General features: G+C 41.0%; 1 protein-coding gene across 3 annotated transcripts in view; it reads left to right on the forward strand.

The window, feature by feature from the left end:
- The window catches only part of rgs3a (regulator of G protein signaling 3a), a 493,869-nt gene that overhangs the window by 107,275 nt on the left and 367,153 nt on the right, over positions 1–19,441 (forward strand). For 2 of the 3 annotated variants that reach the window (XM_039762724.1, XM_039762725.1), the window contains one exon: positions 7,171–7,252. In XM_039762724.1, coding sequence (XP_039618658.1) covers positions 7,171–7,252 — 82 coding nt within the window. Of the gene's footprint in view, positions 1–5,659; positions 5,773–7,170; positions 7,253–19,441 lie in introns of those variants that run through there. The other variant, XM_039762726.1, reaches the window with a different exon arrangement.

A 19,441-nucleotide genomic window follows, 5' to 3' on the forward strand; every position in this document is an offset into this window, starting at 1 on the left:
GAGAAACCCTTGTAGCGAAAAAAATGGAAGAAACTTCAGGAAAGGCAGTTCAAAGAGAGACCTCTTTCCAAGTAGGTTGGGCGTGCAGTGGTTGTCCATAAGAAGGGGGTCAATACAATACAATACACAGAACAGAACAAATCCTCAATACAGTATCAACATAAAAGTTTTAGAAGTACATAGCAAAATTTAACAGTGGATGACATAACATAATATGATTTGGAATTGTTTAGAGTCCTGGAGACTTCATCCATTAAGCTGCCTCCCCCATTTGGCCAACTCCATGGCTGAAACAGTGCTGGGCCAGCCAATCCGATAAAAGGACCTCTATAATTACAACAGTACTGCCCTTGCTGCCCTCCTTGCTCAACTGTGATTTTGGTCAGATATGTTTTCATAGGACTGCTCACCAGTGATCATGACACGGAGACTGCTTCATGAATACCATTCTCTTCCTAAATGTTTGTAAAATAAACAAAAGAGGCTGTCTGACTTGAATGAATTTCTACACAACATATTTCAGTTGTCATCCAAAAGGCCCTTCTGACCCAAACAGTTTTTGTAGATGGACTGTGATGTCCATCCTCACTGGCTGCTTAACATCATATACAGTACCTGTTCACTTAAGGACCGCAAAGTACTACAGAGGTGATGAAGTTGGCGTAGAATATTACTAGCAGAAATATACTGTCTGTTCAGAACATATATTAGAAACCATATTATTAATGAACTAGGCCATCTCGAGCAGTTACTTTTTACCCTGCATGATTTTTGTAAGCTTTCCTGGAACTTAAGCAATCATATCACAAAATTCAGTGACATCCTCTAGTCATAAGGCTTCTCAAGCTGCTCATATCGAGAGCTGCATGAGTGTGTTAGATATACACACTAAAAATCTACACACTCACACAAACACACATATGGGGTTGACATCTATTTTTTTTCGGTAGTAGTATTCAAATGAGTACATATACTGTATGATTGGAGCCATACTTAAGCCAAATCATTCTCTGCCTTTCCTTCTCTTCTTCTCTCAGCCTGAGGCAAGCTTCTTTTTCTCCGGTTGATCCAGCTATTTTCTATTTGCAACCACAGTTGAACTGCTGGCATAGGGTTAAATGCCCCCATGGTCCACTTGCAAATATGAATATGCATCAAAGTGGAGAACCTCTCTTGTCTGATAAGCAGCTTCTGTACTTCTTCCCGACATTGTTAACCTAGGAGTCTTGACTTCTAATAGTAACAGTATTAACCAGATCATATACAAAGACAATTGCCAGATGTTTCCAAGGCTTACTTCAAGGGCATCCAGTAGACAGCCAAGGCTTACATTTTAGAATTCTGCTTTAAAGTTCAGTTCTTAAAATGGCTATTGTGTCACTTCTTGTTAGTTTAAAGAGATGAGTTAGAAAGTTGTCACATAAATTTAATGATGCTTTTCTTTCATCAAATACAGAAATCAACACCTTTTAATAGATCCACTTTGTCCCTGATTTGTCATCATGCTGACCTGTACTGACCACCTTTTTCAAATAAAAGTGTTTTCTTTCCTAAAGTTACCGTGAGCTCTTCTTTACACTGTCCATTCGTCATCTACTGCAAACTACTGCCAGTATCTAGTAAATTAGATTTGAAGCAATGAAAACAGAGTACAGAATTCTAAAACTGATGACTCTTCCTGTCTGATCTCTGATAAAATGGAAATTTTCATATCTCCATACACACCACAGGATATTGTGAAACTTGCCTAGCTTTACAAATGTAACTTCTTAAGGTCCTCAAGGTCTCCTCAGCATGTCTTTTAACAAATAGAAATTGAGGAGTTTGATGGAACTGAGAAATTAGCTAGTTTATTGTGGTCCTCAAGTGCATGCGTGTCTGTGTGTTTTCAGCAAAATCTGTGAATAATGGAAGTGTTTGTCACAACTTTGGGATTACTCAATGCCAAAATTAACTGAAGCCCAATCTGAAAACACCTTCATTTTTGATAATTCTTATAATCTTTGGTAAGTCCATCACCTATATTCTCTGCACAATAAGAGAACCAAAATTAAACTCATGACTTTTCTTGTTTTCTGGAAACCGTGACATGATGAACCATTTCTTGTTAAGATCTATTGATGTCCTCTGATCTTTTGAAGAGGAATTCACAGAACTCCTCAGATTTTACTTTCTTGACATCTGCCAAGGTTATTGCAGTAACAATTGTATGCATAATTCATTTGCCGCTCACATAAGTGTGATAAGTGGTCCCAACATCAAGGCCAAACCTCTTCAACAGTATAACTTGTGTGAAATTATGAATGGACCACAGCTTCATGGAAAGTAAGAATGGAGTCATTTACGAGGACTTTGATCTGTTCTTCATTTAGTTTGTGATTCCAGGAGTGAAAAGTTGCTCCTGATCCCCCATTAACCATTTCTCTTTGTATAGCTTTTAACATCTCTTTTGCGCTTTGCTATTTTTATGTTTATTGAAAACTGGATGACTAAAATTTATGGCACCTGCATAATAAACATTTTTTTCTATCAGCACGATGAGAGCGTACACTGCAAAATTTGTAGCACTTTTCCTTGTGCTCAGCATTAGCCTCTAACCAGGTAATTTCTTTCAACCACTTCTCTGAAAGTGGTGGTTTGCTTCTTGCAAATAGAATTCTTTAAGTAGGAGGTGAGAGAACGTACAAATCATTCAGTGGTCTCAGCTTTGACATTTTGTGCTGAAGAAGTGGAAAGAAATACATTAGCTACAACCCTTTAAATAAAATTTTGGCTTCCTACTGGAGTGACATAACCTGTATCAATCATTCATTTATGTTGCATTAATTTTATTTAAATTGTTGTATGGACAGTACTATACTGTAGATATACACTATATCGCCAAAAGTATTGGGATGCCTGCCTTTACACGCACATGAACTTTAATGATATCCCATTCTTAATTCATAGGCTTTAATATGGAGTTGGCCCACCCTTTGCAGCTCTAACAGCTTCAGCTCTTCTGGAAAGGCTTTCCACAAGGCTCAGGAGTGTGTTTATGGGAATTTGTCACCATTCTTCCAGGAGAGCATTTTTGAGATCAGGCACTGATGTTGGACGAGAAGGCCTGGCTCGCTTGCATTCTCCGCTCTAATTCATCCCAAAGGTGTTCTGTCGGGTTGAGGACACCTCTCCACTGCCCTTGAGTCCAGTGGTGGTGAGCTTTACACCACTGCATTCGACGCTTTGCATTGCACTTGGTGATGTAAGGCTTGCATGGTAACCCATCTGAGGTCTGTAGGTATTGACTCTGCAGAAAGCTGGCGACTTCTGCACTCCTCAGCATGCGCTGTCCCCGCTCTGTGATTTGACATGGCCTACCACTTCGTGAATGAGTTGTTGTTGTTCCAAATTGCTTCCACTTTGTTATAATACCACTAACAGTTGACTGTGGAATATTTAGGAGCGAGGACATTTCATGGTACCACGCTTGAATTCACTGAGCTCCTGAGAGTGACCCATTCTTTCACAAATGTTTGTAGAAGCAGTCTGCATGCCTAGGTGCTCGATGGTATACACCTGTGGCCATGGAAGTGATTGGAACACCTGAATCCAATGATTTGGAGGGTCCCAATACAGTTTATATAAACAAATAGTGTTGTGTATATGTGTATTTTTATATACTCTCTCTCTGTACATAAAATATGTATGTATATGTATGTATATATGTATATAAATATACATATATAAACGTGTATATATGTGTGTGTATGTATATGTGTATATATATATATATATTATGTGTGTGTGTGTGTGTGTGTGTGTGTGTGTATGTATATATACAGTAATCCCTCCTCAATCACGGGGTTTGCGTTCCAGAACCCCCCGCGATAGATGAAAATCCGCGAAGTAGAAACCATATGTTTGTGTGGTTATTTTTATATATTTTAAGCCCTTATAAACTCTCTCACACTGTTAACATTATTAGAGCCCTCTAGACATGAAATAACACCCTTTAGTCAAAAGTTTAAACTGTGCTCCATGACAAGACAGAGATGACAGTTCTTTCTCAGAATTAAAAGAATGCAAATATATCTTCTTCTCTTGAGGAGCAGAGAATTTCAGAGAGACCGAGCGCTCGCAAAGAAAAGCAAACAATCAAAAAATCAATATGTGTGCTTTTAAGTTTGCCGAAGCACCGCAATAAAGCGTAATTTTTTAGAGGAGCGTCAGTATCTTCTAAGCAAACAGCCTCTGTGCAAACAACCCCTCTGCTCACATCTCCTGCGTCAGGCGCAGAGAACGTCAGAAAGAGAGAGAGAGCGCGCGCGCAAGATTAAAGCAAACAATCAAGAAATCAATAAGTGTGCTTTTGGAAGCACCGCGATAAAGCGACATTTCTTAGAGGTGCCTCCATATCCACTAGGCAAACAGCTTCTGTGCAAACAGCACCTCTGCTCACACCCCCTCCGTCAGGCGCAGAGAATGTCAGAGAGGGTGAGATAGAGGCAGAGACAAGCAAACAATCAAGCACCGCGCGGGAAGCATATCTTATAGCATTGAGGAGTTTTAGTTAATATGTAATACATGCTCTGATTGGGTAGCTTCTAAGCCATCCGCCAATAGCGTCCCTTGTATGAAATCAACTGGGCAAACAAACTGAGGAAGTGTGTACCATAAATTAAAAGACCAATTGTCTGCAGAACTGTCCGTGAACCAGCGAAAAATCCGTGATATATATTTAGATATGCTTTCATTTAAAATCCGCGATAGAGTGAAGCCGCGAAAGTTGAAGCGCGATATAGCGACGGATTACTGTGTGTGTGTGTATATATATATATATATATATATATGTATATGTATATATATATATATATATGTATATGTATATATGTATATATATATATATATATATGTATATATGTATGTTTGTATGTATGTATACAGTACAAAAATTGGTTTCATAACAATAGGTTGACTGAATAGCCTATATGCTGAAAATGGATTCTTTGTTTCTGTGGATTTGTTATTTGTGCTAAATCATTTTTATGTAAATGTTGTTATTATCAAATACAATGATTCAATCCCAAAATTATACCTACTGTTGTTTGTACTTCTCACCCTTAAAATTATTATGATTAGTAGTCCCCCCCCCAAAAAAAAAGTTTTCTTTTTTCTTTGTCAAATGGTATTGAAAAATTAACAAGTGTACTTTGATTTTATACTCTTATATATATTGTGTCTATTTAGTAACTAAGCTTTATAGTTGTTATTCTTTTTTAAGTATTTGCTTTTGCTTTTTTATTCTAGAAAAGTATGCATTCTGTTCATGTGTTTTTTATTTATTTTTATTTTAAAAAGTGAATGTGATAACACAGCAATAACAATGTCCTTCACTCATCTCATTTATGCAACCATAACAAAAGAGCAGCATCAGGAGTGAAAAGGAACTGTGAATACTAACTAGACAGGAATTTTTATATAAAAGTTATCTTTCTTCGTTATTGCTCCAAGCTTTTCAGGAAACCCTCTGGCTTATCATGTAAAGGCATACTGCTCAGCCAGGGGCTTGGGAGGTGAAAGGTTGTTTCCTGCCATTCTTTTCTGCTGCTGGGTTCCCATGAGCAGTTATGCCAATTTCACTGTGGCTTGATCAGGACAGTTCATGTGGAGCACTTAAAGTTGCAGTTGTTAGGTCGGTGTTCTATAATGCAGAGGAATTGGGTTTCTTCAGAAGCCATGAATCGTTTTAATGGGCTTTGTAAAGTATGCTCAGAGCGCAGATACATCCAGGTTAGTTTATTTTACCATTTTTACAAGCTTCTATCTTGGAATATTAGACTGTTTTTGTGTCTGCAATCATATATTATTTGAAGAGCATTTAGGATACATCTGACTCCAGTTCTTTGAAGCATTCAGTGGTAAAATAGTAATTAAGATCGACACTGACTGTGCTTTAAAATATAATGATCTCAATCTTAAGACACAAGGATGTTTCTGCAGTAAATGGTGTAAATTTACATATTTATGTGAAGCAGAATCAAAATTGTTGCCCTAAACATTTAAGCTGGGCTTGCATTGGCACAGAGTTGCATTTTAATTGATTCTTTAGGAGAATTAAAATGCGGTTTCTTAAATGCTGACTAGCCTTGGGTGTGTTTGTTTGGTGAGTGCAATGAGAAGTGAAGCACAATGACACCTTTTATTGCTAACTCAGTAGATTATAACATGCAAGCGTTCGATGGACAAACACAGCTATGTCAGTGTTATATTTGCCTTAACATACAGCTGTTTTTTAAAAAAAGTAATTGTTGCTAGACCTGATTAAGATGATATATATTAAAAATCATGTTTATTTCAGTAACTCAAGTCTTCAGAAATTTTCAGAATTAGCGTTTATTTTTTGTGGAAGAATTCTAAGAAGTTGTATATGTAGTTTAAGTCTAAAATTGTAGTCAATCTAAATGATAAAAAAAAGTTGTACAGCATGATTTTAATTGGGAATTATATTTCCTTAGGATACAGTTATACACGCCGTAACATGTACTCAGTTGGCTGGATATGTGTCAAGATACCAGCAGGCAGCTGGCTAGAAACGACTGTTCTCAGCGTGATTGCTCTGTAAGAGAATGTTTGACACACAAGTTGACTTACATTTATTTTAATGGCGTTTTTATTTCTGTTTTCATTCAGTTTAGCGTAGTTTGCAACAAGCGCATGAGAAACACTCTGACAGATTAGCCCATATGTTTGTCAGTCATTAGGTGTAAACAATGCATCAGTGCACACTGTAATGCCAGTTTCTGTTTCAAACACTTCTTTGTCCTTTAAAATTCTGTTCTGTGAAAAGAAAAACATTTCCAGTTTAACAGTGCATAAATACTGGAAGATTCATGAAATTATTGCCTACTGTATCTCACACTCAGTAAATTTGTATTTTTGTACGTATTCACTTCAAACACTGATTGATTTCCAGGTCACTTTATCTGAATGCTCGCGAGTGCAATTGCTGAGAGATTTCAAGGGATGTTAAGAGAAATTTGACGGAGATATTATTTCATGCTAATGTAAACACAAATTACAGGTGCACTGAGATGTTAAATGTTTAATTTTATCCAAGAGCAGCCAGAGTTAGTGCTGTAAATGTAGGATCTAATTATCCACGCTTCATTTTTTTGTTTTCCCTTTCAGATTACAATATTGCGAGGGAATGATGGTTATGGCTTTACAATCTGCTGCGATTCTCCAGTTCGAGTTCAGGCAGTAGATCCTGGTAAGGACATTTATTCAAAAGATGATTGTTTCTCATTTTGTTTGTTAGGTAAAAATAAGTAAGTCAAGACATTGACTGATTTGTTACACACTGTTTATGAAACGCATGCCGTTTTGTTCACAACCTATCTCTAAAAAGGAAGATGCTGCACCTGCTGTACTTCTGTCCTGCTTTGGAAGCATCATGAAGACAGGGATAATTTTCCAAGTAATACAGTTTGCTCTTATCCTGTTCACTTCTGTGCACTGTGTTCATGTGCAAGAGATTATGTTTTTGATATTATTTAAGATGCTGAGATTCAGGACATAATTTGCTTCACTGTTTCTTATCTGCACAGTTGACTTGCTAGCTTCGTGAGTGTGTTAAACACTTGGGTGACAATGAAAATATTAGATTGTGTGTAAATCTCAACCTTTAAGCAGATGTTTCATATTTATGAAAAATACAATATTCATTTTAGGTTGTGGTTTGCATTTTGACTGCAAGAATAGAAATGTAAGAGGAGCAGTTTGAATATGGGAAAACATACAAGCAAGTGCATTATCAAATGACCATTAGGAAATTATTAAAATTGAATTTAGAACCCTCTGTGCATTCAGCAAAAGTGTGCTCATTACTCCCAATTGATTTTACGATTTAGAGATTCAGACAAATGAGCGTGACTTGATGGTTTTTCTGTGATATTGATTTTCCATGGCTGTAATATGAATATAATCAATCCTTTGACCTAGATGGCTGTGTCCTGGTAATTATTGGATAGAGGTTTGTTTAAAATAATTTTGCTTTGAATGAGCTAATATTTTATGTGACTAAAGTTACTTTTCAAATAAATATTCAATTAATAAAGTAATGTTGCTGCTTAGAACAAGTTCAGTGAACAAAGACTTATGTGACCGATTTTTTTGACTTGTTTTTTGATTCTTGGTACAGGAGAAATCGAGAGAAAAAAGATTAGCTTCAGTGTAATGGGATAGCCATTAAACATTTTATACAATTTAGACCAGACTCTAGGGAAGGCAAAACTAGAAAAGTATCCATAGTGGCTCTCCTAATTTGTTTCTTATTTATTTACATTTGTTGATCATAAGCTTAGTGGAGATTTTAATTGAAATGCTAAGGGTCCACCTACTTACATCACACTCTCTGTGTGACTGTGACTGTGGTCAGAGGCTTGAAATCTTCATACAGTATGTGGTAAGATAATGGTCAAGGTCAATACCAATCCATCCATCCATCCATTTTCTAACCCGCTGAATCCGAATACAGGGTCACGGGGGTCTGCTGGAGCCAATCCCAGCCAACACAGGGCACAAGGCAGGAACCAATCCTGAGCAGGGTGCCAACCCACCGCAGGACACACACAAACACACCCACACCCCCACACACCAAGCACACACTAGGGCCAATTTAGAATCGCCAATCCACCTAACCTGCATGTCTTTGGATTGTGGGAGGAAACCGGAGCGCCCGGAGGAAACCCACGCAGACACGGGAGAACATGCAAACTCCACACAGGGAGGACCCGGAAGTGAACCCGGGTCTCCTAACTGCGAGGCAGCAGCGCTACCACTGTGCCACCGTGCCGCCCCTCAATACCAATCCCTTACTTGAATTCAAATAGACAAACATGATGGTTCTTAAAAGTTATTTGTCTCAATCCATTTACTCAGCACTCTTAACCCACTTTGAGAGTTATGGCAGTGTTGAGGACAAAGCAAGAACCAACCCTGGATATCCATTTTTGTGTATATATACAGTGAATTCAGAAAATATTCAGACCCTTCACTTCACATTTTGTTATGCTGATCTCTTGTGTTAAAAGTCCTTTAAATTAATGTTTTCCCCACATCAAGCAACACTCAATACCCCATAACAGCAAAGTGGAAGCGATACAATACAATTTATTTTTGTATAGCCCAAAATCACACAAGACGTGCTGCAATGGGCTTTAACAGGCCCTGCCTTTTGACAGCCCCCCTGCCTTGACTCTCTAAGAAGACAAGAAAAAACTACCAAAAAAAAAAACCCTTCTAGGCAAAAACTTTTTAAAAAACCTTGGGAAAGGCAATTCAGAGAGAAACCACTCTCCAGGTAGGTTGGGCATGCAGTGGGTGTCAAAATAAGAGGCAAATACAACACAATACACAGAACAAAACACAAGTAATCCTCAATATAATGCAACAGAAATATTTCAAGTACAGAGCAGACTTTAACAGTAGATGATATCACATAATAGGATTTTAGAAATGTTTGGTAATTTAAAAAAAAAATTAAAAATGGAATTATTACATTGATATTGAGTATTCAGACCCTTTACTATAGCATTTGAAAATGGGCTCAGGACCTACCATTCACCATTCTATAGATCAACATTGAGATGTTTCTACACCTTGTTTAGAGTAGACCTGTGGTAAATTCAGTTGATTGGACCTGATTAGTAAAGGAACACCCATGACTACATAAGATCACACATTTGACAACATATATCGGAGGAAAAACCAAGCCATGATGTCAAAGGAATCGTGTGCAGAACTTTGGGACAGGATTCTGTCAAGGCACAGATCTGGAGAGCGCTACAGAAAATTCTTGTAGCTTTGAAGGATCCCAAGAGCACACCTTCATAATTCTTACATGGAAGAAGTTTGGAAATACAATGACCCTTTTGCCATACTGGGAAATTATGGGAGAAAGACCATGTAAGGGAAGCGACAAAGAACAAGATGGTTACTCTGGCTACAGAAAACCTCTGTGGAGATGGGAGAAACTTCTATAAGGGCAACCATTTCTGCAACACTCGACTTATCTGGGCTTTTTGACAAGAGAAGCCTCCCTTCAATAACAGATACATGAATGCCAATTTGAAGTTTGCTGAAAGGAACCTAAAGAACTCTGACAGTGATAAACTAGATTATCTGGTCTAATGAAGCCAAGATCATGTCTGTCAGAAATCAGGCACTGCTCATCACCTGTGCAATACCATTTCAATGGTGAACGCTGTGGATTTTTTTTGCCAGTAACAGGGACTTGGAGACTAGTCAGTGTAGAGGGAACGCTGAATGGAGCAAAGTAAAGAGATATGCTTAATGAAACCTGCTCTACAGCGCTTTGAACGTTCACCTTCCAATAGGACTACGGCACCAAGCACAAATCAAAGATGGCACAGGAGTGGGTTAGGAGAAACTATTGGAATGTCCTTGCATGGTTCTGCCAAAGCCTGGACTTGAACCTGATTGAACATCTTTAGGGAGACCTGGTAATAGCTGTCCACTGATGGTCTCCGTATAACCTGACAGAGCTTGAAAGGATCTGCAGAGAAAAATGGCAGAAAATCCCCAAAGGCAGATGTTGCTGTTATGCTCAGGTAGACCCCTGGTGATAATTACTGGCTATTGCTTAAAAAACTGAATAAAGGGTCTGAATACTGGTACTTGTGTCAATATGTATTTAGGTTTTTTATTTCTAATAGATTTTCAAACGTTTCTGATATAGTTTTCTCATTTTTGGGTATTGAGTGTTGATTGATGAGGGAAAAAATGAAGTGATTTTACCAAAAGGCTGCAACATAGAAAAATGTGAATAAAATGAAAACTTTCAGAATCCACTGTATGCAATATGTGTATATAGAGTGTTTATATATATATATATATATATATATATATATATATATATATATATATATATATATATATATAATGAAAATATATATATAAAATTAATCACGTATCATAAAGTAGTTTTATTCCTGAGCTTTCAACCCCATATACACACACATATAAACATATATATATATATATATATCCATACATATACACATATATATACACACACACATATATACACATATATACACATACATATACACATCTATCATATATCATCTATCTATCTATCTATCTATCTATATATATATATATATATATATATATATATATATATATATATATATATATATATATATATATATATATATATATATATATATACACACACACACACACACACACACACATCGTATATGTTCAAGTTCTATTTAAATTTTAAATAGAAGGAATTTTTATTTAGTTGACAGAATATTATTCCGGAATAAATCAACTCAAACCTTAAATAACTATATAACTATAATATTTTGCTCTCCATAAAAATATATCCTGTCTAAATTATACAAGTTAGAAATAAAGTAAACGTTAAACGTTACTCTTATGTAATTTTATATAAAAAATAAACTTAAATTTTAAATATCCCAAAAGATTTTGCTCTCCATAAAAATATATCCTGTCAAAATGATACAAATTCAAATATGAACATGGTGCATAACAAAACCTGGAAATATAAATAAAATGTGTTCTTTTCAGCAATAACAAATCAAATCATTCAGTTGTCTTTGCTCTTATGTCATTTTATAAGAGCTGGACGTCTGGCATCTTTTTTTGGCAACAAGTCCGTTTCTGTTTGGTGTGAGGTTCTGTGTTGTGGAGATTCTCAGGATGGACTGCAGGTGCTTATCAGTGAGGCGACTCCTGTGTGCTGTTTTGTTAGTCTTCATGACTGAGAAGAGCTTCTCACACAGATATGTGCTACCAAACATGCACAAGGTTCGAGCCGTAGACGGAGCTGGAGCATTTTTGCGGGAATGGAGTGAATAAACTGTGCGGGCCCTGCAGTATCGTACTTTGTCTTCAGTGTGCCATTACACTGCAGCTCAATCACTTACATCTGAATCTGCACAGGTGCAGTTTCCACATCGACAGCAAATGGGTTGCGAAACAACTCAAAATTCTTTTTTTGTTCTTCAAAGTCACCAAAGCGCCGTGCGAACCTATCAGCGAAGTGCGTATTTGGGAGCACCGTTGTGCCGACTTGGTTCAAGATTACTTGGCAACAGGGAAAGTGGGGAAAGTTGCACTGGTGCATTTGTGTCTCCAATAAAAGTAGCTTCACTTGAAATCACTTTGTGATTTTGCACGGGTAAAAACGTCTGCTGAAATGTCAGATTCTTCTTTAACTCTTCTGCTTTCTGTATCTTGTGCATTGCATTCAGGTCTTTCAGGTTATCTTGATGTTTTGTCTCATAGTGCCGTCTTAGATTAAATTCTGTAATTTCAGCCACATTAGCTCCACAAATGAGAAACACGGGTTTACCGGCAATGTCAGAAAACATATACTCAGCCTCCCATGGGTTTTTAAAGGCTCTATGTTCAGAATCACCTTTTCTCTTCGGCATCGTGTTGGCTAGCTTCGCAATAACTTGCAGCATCATAAGCTAGACTTGAATAACGCGATAAGTGTTCGGCAAGGCAGTTGAAGCGCTGCATTATGGGATCTGTAGTTTATTGTATTACCAGCGCTTCATATCCCCGGGCCATTAATAACAATAATACAATATATAAAATGATCTTGCGGGCCGGATATAATTACATGCCGGGCGGATGTGGCCTGCGGGCCTTGAGTTTGACACATATGGACTAAATAGAACTTGAAAAGATATATTTTTTCAAATGTGATCACGCAATTCAGATCGAGTTGACGCGCACTACAGTACATCGAGCCCGCGTGCTATTGTGGTTTTTACCTGCGTGCCTCAATAAGTCATCCTCCCCTCACTCTTACTTTTTTACCGTTCATCTAATGAATACACTGAGTATGGCTTTACCAAAACAATCATTGATCGCGAATAAAGTATCCATTATTCATAAAGCTTCAATTGGTGATCTGTCTTTCTGCGTTAACCGCATATTTTTTCATACGTCTCAAACCAAGGGGATGCGAGGCTAAAATTTATTGGGAAGCGCGCGTACATACTCAGTGCATCCCTCTCGAATCGAACCTCGGAAGCCGGCGCTAGAGGCAAAGCCTCTACTATTGCGCCACGGCGTGTGGTTTGTCTATTTGAGCGTAGTAGTATAATTCAGTTTTTGTTCAGCACTCTTTGGAACTGTTGCTTTTTGTCTGCGCACTGCGTTAGTTCACGTGAGCCATTGAATATGGTTTTATATGTCACTTGCTCGCTTCTAATTGTTTCGCTGCCTTCTTAATTATATAATGTATGTTTTCTTCAGCGGTTTTTGGAGCTCTTCCTGGTTTTCTACGTACTGCGTGATTACGTGGGAGGCGTGACGATGTCACACGAAACTCCGCCTCCCACGACTTTCGAGCGCAACTCCATTACAGTAAATGGAGAAAAATAGCTTCTAGTTATGACCATTACGCGTAGAATTTCGAAGTGAAACCTGCCCAACTTTTGTAAGTAAGCTGTAAGGAATGAGCCTGCCAAATTTCAGCCTTCTACCTACACGGGAAGTTGTAGAATTAGTGATGAGTCAGTCAGTGAGTCAGTGAGTGAATGAGTCAGTGAGGGCTTTGCCTTTTATTAGTATAGATATATTATTATATATTACATATATATATATATTATAGTATATATATATATTATAGTATGTACATAATCTATATAATAAAAGCCCAGCGCGGTGTCTGGGTCCGCGTTCCTTTTGGCTGTATAGCCGCCCCGTAGAAAAGCCCCAGTACGTCCCCTCTCAGAATTCCTGCTTACCCCCCTCCGTTCTTTGCACTTTGCTTTTATTTTTCCTGTTCCCGAAAATCTTTTCAAAACATCCATCCATCCATCCATCCTCTTCCGCTTATCCGAGGTCGGGTCGCGGGGGTAGCAGCTTAAGCAGAGAGGCCCAGACTTCCCTCTCCCCGGCCACTTCTTCCAGCTCTTCCGGGAGAATCCCATAAGGCGTTCCCAGGCCAGCCGGGAGACATAGTCCCTCCAGCGTGTCCTGGGTCTTCCCGGGCCTCCTCCCGGTTGGGCGTGCCCGGAACACCTCACCAGGGAGGCGTCCAGGAGGCATCCTGATCAGATGCCCGAGCCACCTCATCTGACTCCTCTCGATGCGGAGGAGCAGCGGCTCTACTCTGAGCCCCTCCCGGATGACTGAGCTTCTCACCCTATCTTTAAGGGAAAGCCCAGACACCCTGCGGAGGAAACTCATTTCAGCCGCTTGTATTCGCGATCTCGTTCTTTCGGTCACTACCCATAGCTCATGACCATAGGTGAGGGTAGGAGCGTAGATCGACTGGTAAATTGAGAGCTTTGCCTTACGGCTCAGCTCCTTTTTCACCACGACAGACCGATGCAGAGCCGCATCACTGCGGATGCCGCACCGATCCGCCTGTCGATCTCACGCCCATTCTTCCCTCACTCGTGAACAAGACCCCGAGATACTTGAACTCCTCCACTTGGGGCAGGATCTCTCCTCCAACCCTGAGAGGGCACTCCACCCTTTTCCGACTGAGGACCATGCTCTCGGATTTGGAGGTGCTGATTCTCATCCCAGCCGCTTCACACTCAGCTGCGAACCGATCCAGAGAGAGCTGAAGATCACGGCCTGATGAAGCAAACAGGACAACATCATCTGCAAAAAGCAGTGACCCAATCCTGAGTCCACCAAACCGACCCCTTCAACACCCTGGTTGCGCCTAGAAATTCTGTCCATAAAAGTTATGAACAGAATCGGTGACAAAGGGCAGCCCTGGCGGAGTCCAACTCTCACTGGAAACGGGCTCGACTTACTGCCGCAATGCGGACCAAGCTCTGACACGGTTGTACAGAGACCGAACAGCTCTTATCAGGGGTCCGGTACCCCATACTCCCGAGCACCCCCACAGGATTCCCGAGGGACACGGTCGAATGCCTTTTCCAAGTCCACAAAACACATGTAGACCGGTCGGGCAAACTCCCATGCACCCTCCAGGACTCTGCTAAGGGTGAAGAGCTGGTCCACTGTTCCGCGACCAGGACGAAAACCACACTGTTCCTCCTGAATCCGAGGTTCACTATCCGACGGACCCTCCTCTCCAGAACCCCGAATAGACTTTTCCAGGGAGGCTGAGGAGTGTGATCCCTCTATAGTTGGAACACACCCTCCGGTCCCCTTTTAAAGAGGGGACCACCACCCCGGTCTGCCAATCCAGAGGCACTGTCCCGATGTCCATGCGATGTTGCAGAGACGTGTCAACCAAGACAGTCCTACAACATCCAGAGCCTTAAGGAACTCCGGCGATCTCATCCACCCGGGGCCCTGCCACCAAGGAGTTTTTTGACCACCTCGGTGACTTCAGTCCCAGAGATGGGAGAGCCCACCTCAGAGTCCCCAGGCTCTGCTTCCTCATTGGAAGGCATGTTAGTGGGATTGAGGAGGTCTTGAAGTACTCCTCCCACCGACCCTACGCCCCGAAGTGAGGTCAGCAGCGCACCATCCCCACCATATACGGTGTTGACACTGCACTGCTTCCCCTCCTGAGGCGCGGACGGTGGACCAGAATCTCCTCGAAGCCGTCCAAAGTCGTTCTCCATGGCCTCTCAAACTCCTCCCATGCCCGAGTTTTGCCTCAGCAACAACCAAGCCGCGTTCGCTTGGCCTGCGGTACCTATCAGCTGCCTCCAGAGACCCACAGGACAAAAAGTCCTATAGGACTCCTTCTTCAGCTTGACGGCATCCCTCACCGCGGTGTCCACCAGCGGGTTCGGGATTGCCGCCACGACAGGCACCGACCACCTTGCGGCCATAGCTCCGGTCAGCCGCCTCAACAATAGAGGCACGGAACATGGCCCATTTCGACTCAATGTCCCCACCTCCCTCGGGGCGTGGTTGAAGTTCTGCCGGAGGTGGGAGTTGAAGCTACTTCTGACAGGGGACTCTGCCAGCCGTTCCCAGCAGACCCTCACAACACGTTTGGGCCTACCAGGTCTGACCGGCATCTTCCCCCACCATCGAAGCCAACTCACCACCAGGTGGTGATCAGTTGACAGCTCCGCCCCTCTCTTCACCCGAGTGTCCAAGACATATGGCGCAAGTCCGGCGACACGACCACAAAGTCGATCATCGACCTGAGGCCTAGGGTGTCCTGGTGCCAAGTGCACATATGAACACCCTTATGCTTGAACATGGTGTTCGTTATGGACAATCCATGACGAGCACAGAAGTCCAATAACAAAACACCGCTCGGGTTCAGATCGGGGGGGCCATTCCTCCCAATCACGCCCTTCCAGGTCTCACTGTCATTGCCCACGTGAGCATTGAAGTCTCCCAGCAAAACGAGGGAATCCCAGAAGGTATGCCCTCTAGCAACCCTCCAGAGACTCCAAAAGGGTGGATACTCCAAACTGCTGTTGCGCATACGCACAAACAACAGTCAGGACCCTTCCCCACCCGGGGGAGGAGGCCACCCTCTCGTCCACGGGGTAAACCCCAATGCACAGGCTCCGAGTCGGGGGCAATAAGTATGCCCACACCTGCTCGGCGCCTCTCACCGGGGGCAACTCCAGAGTGGTAGAGAGTCCAGCCCCTCTCAAGGAGATTGGTTCCAGAGTCCAAGCTGTGTGCCGAGGTGAGTCCGACTATATCTAGCCGAACCTCTCACCTCGCACTAGCTCAGGCTCCTTCCCTTCAGAGAGTGACATTCCACGTCCCAAGAGCCAGTTTCTGTAGCCGAGGATCAGACCGCCAAGGTCTCCGCCTTCGGCCACCACCCAACTCACACTGCACCCAACCTCCTTGGCCCCTCCCATAGGTGGTGAGCCCATGGGGAGATCTTTTCAAAACAAAATTAAAGAAATAGACAGAGCGTCACATTAACGTCTTCTCCCCTCTGCCTATTAAATAATTAATAAAATGAAATTAAAAAATCACGAAAGAAACAGAAACCACAACCTACCCTTACAGCGTCCACCGCGCTTCTGGCGTTACAGCCAAACACGTGGTGTATGCAGGTTATGAGGTGTGACGTTAATTAACGCCCGTACTACAAAAGATTATATTGTTGATATACTACTAACTATTTACAGGGATCAACTCTTTTGGGGAAGTTCATAACAAAAAAAAATAAATTAAATAATAAATAATGTGCACTTGAGTATTTCGAGCCTCGAGTCTGTGTCGGATGGTTCCCCTGGTCACCAATTCGTGTGTTTCACTATGCCCACTATGCCTTTCAGTCTTCAGCTACCCATGTGCACTTGTACGGAAGAGACCTTACGGAACAATGCCGAAATGAATGCAATTAAACCTGCTGCTGCGAGAGAGGACACATTACAGCGTGATCACGACGCTAAGAGGCAAAGGCGTGACAGTCGCTCGCAAGAAACGGACACTCAGCATTCACACAGATTAGCTCAACGACGCGTCTCTGCCGCACAACGAAAGGCAACTGAAACCCCTACAGAGAGAGAAGACAGATTACGCCGTGATCACGAAAGAAAGAGGCAAAAGCGTGCCAATGAGACACCCGACGAGAGGTCCTTACGATTGCAAAACAACCGTAATATACAGAAACGTACCTTCTTGCAAGAAGCTCCGAGTGAACGCTCTCAAACTGACACTCACCACTCACAGACATAAATGTGGTGCGATGAAGGACCCAGTTCACGACTGGCAGCCGTGTTTAAACAGGTAGTCCTTCAACTGTGGTCATCCAACGCGCAGCGTAGCGCGCCAAGTTGCTAATTATATATATATATATATATATATATATATATATATATAATAGCAAAGGGTGTGGTAACAACTACAGAGAAGATGGCAATAGCCATTAAAAAAATGCAAAGGTATAAAGTTAACCTGAAACCAAGTAGCACTGCTAAATAGAGTAATTATTTTAAAATATACCCAGCAATATAGGTAGATCATGACACAGCTACAGTCTAAAGCTGTGGACTCCATATGCACCCATCCATGCTTTAGAGTTTGTGAGCATTTACTATACATCAATAATTCGGACCAGGGATCTGTCCTTAGAGCCATAACCTCATAAATGAGATAATAAACCCCCAACCCTGATTTTTTTAATTCAAAATTGACAGTACCTTATTCCACATCTATTGGAGGAATAACTTTCACAAACGAAATACATCAACAGCCAGGCTTCAAGAGAGATGCATGAAAAGTTGAGTGGATACAAATATGACTCGGTAGAGCCAATTAATGTGAGACCAGACCTACCTTCTTAATTATTGTACATTGGACCTATGTAATGTAAACAAAATTTATGAGATGGAACCCCCATATGGGTGTCCTCCATAGACAACTATACCTTTTGATGCAAACTTGTGCTTTCAATTAGCAGTTATTTGGCAGAGATGCCAGCTAGTAATAGATAAGAAAAGAAATTCAAAAGGTTTCAGAATCAATAGATAACAAATGTGGTCCATAACCGCAGAGGCATTCAAACAGTAATTTTTCCTTAGCAGCTCTCAATCTTAGAGAACTCAGCTAATTGTAGCAAATCTACCCAATTAGACTTAAAAGAATTCACAGTACAGTGTAAATCAGTTTCTACATTTTGATTAATTCATTCTGTTTGACCATTAACCTCTGCATAATACCCACTGGTAAAGCTTAAGTTTGACAGAATTTGTAGTCTCTGGCTTGAAATGATTGTTTTTGGGAAACTATGAAATCTTATTTCTTAATGAAAATGGTGTTTAAATCTTTGCCAGATGGTTGCTTTTTCAATTAAATAAAATGTGTGATATTTGAAAACCTATTCACAATTACTAATCCAGTGGCAACTCCCAAATAAAGTGGAAGATCAATTATTAAATTTAAAGGCAATTTCTCCTGAGGTATATTGGGAGAAGGGATGGGCTATAACAGACTAATAGGATATCCGCAGTGGAATTGTTTTTGTTAGGGGTTAGCTATAATGTATTTCTTCACATCCCTGGACAGCAGTGGCCACCAAAAATATTGTTTAATCAATTCTTTTTTGTGTAGAATTGTGGCGTGTTTCCCTGAGGGTGATCTGGCTCGTAAGATCCTCATTGTTGGGGACCCAAGTGGCTGGACCAGGCCAAGGGGTTGCCCATGTAACACCTGGTTGTGGCAGATAGAGGGTCATTTCCGGAGGGTGGGACTGGACCGCGTGTCTGCCTGGGGGGTTGCAAACCGGGATCCCGAGTTGTTTTGTCGTCTAGTGTGTGTGGCAACGCATCTCTGCCAATGCATGCTCCCTGACTTGACTTGACTTGTAGAATTCCAGCATTCCCTGCAATAAATGAGTGCAATTCAATATAAGGCTACTAATTTTGTTCTTTCCAATAAATAAGTTGTAGAATTAGCAAAGTCGGGGAAGAGTGGTGGCACGGAAGCTAAGGATTTGTGCCGATATCCAGAAGGTTGCCGGTTT

This window comes from Polypterus senegalus, chromosome 9, assembly GCF_016835505.1.
Source record: "Polypterus senegalus isolate Bchr_013 chromosome 9, ASM1683550v1, whole genome shotgun sequence".
NCBI classification, from domain to species: Eukaryota; Metazoa; Chordata; class Cladistia; order Polypteriformes; family Polypteridae; genus Polypterus; species Polypterus senegalus.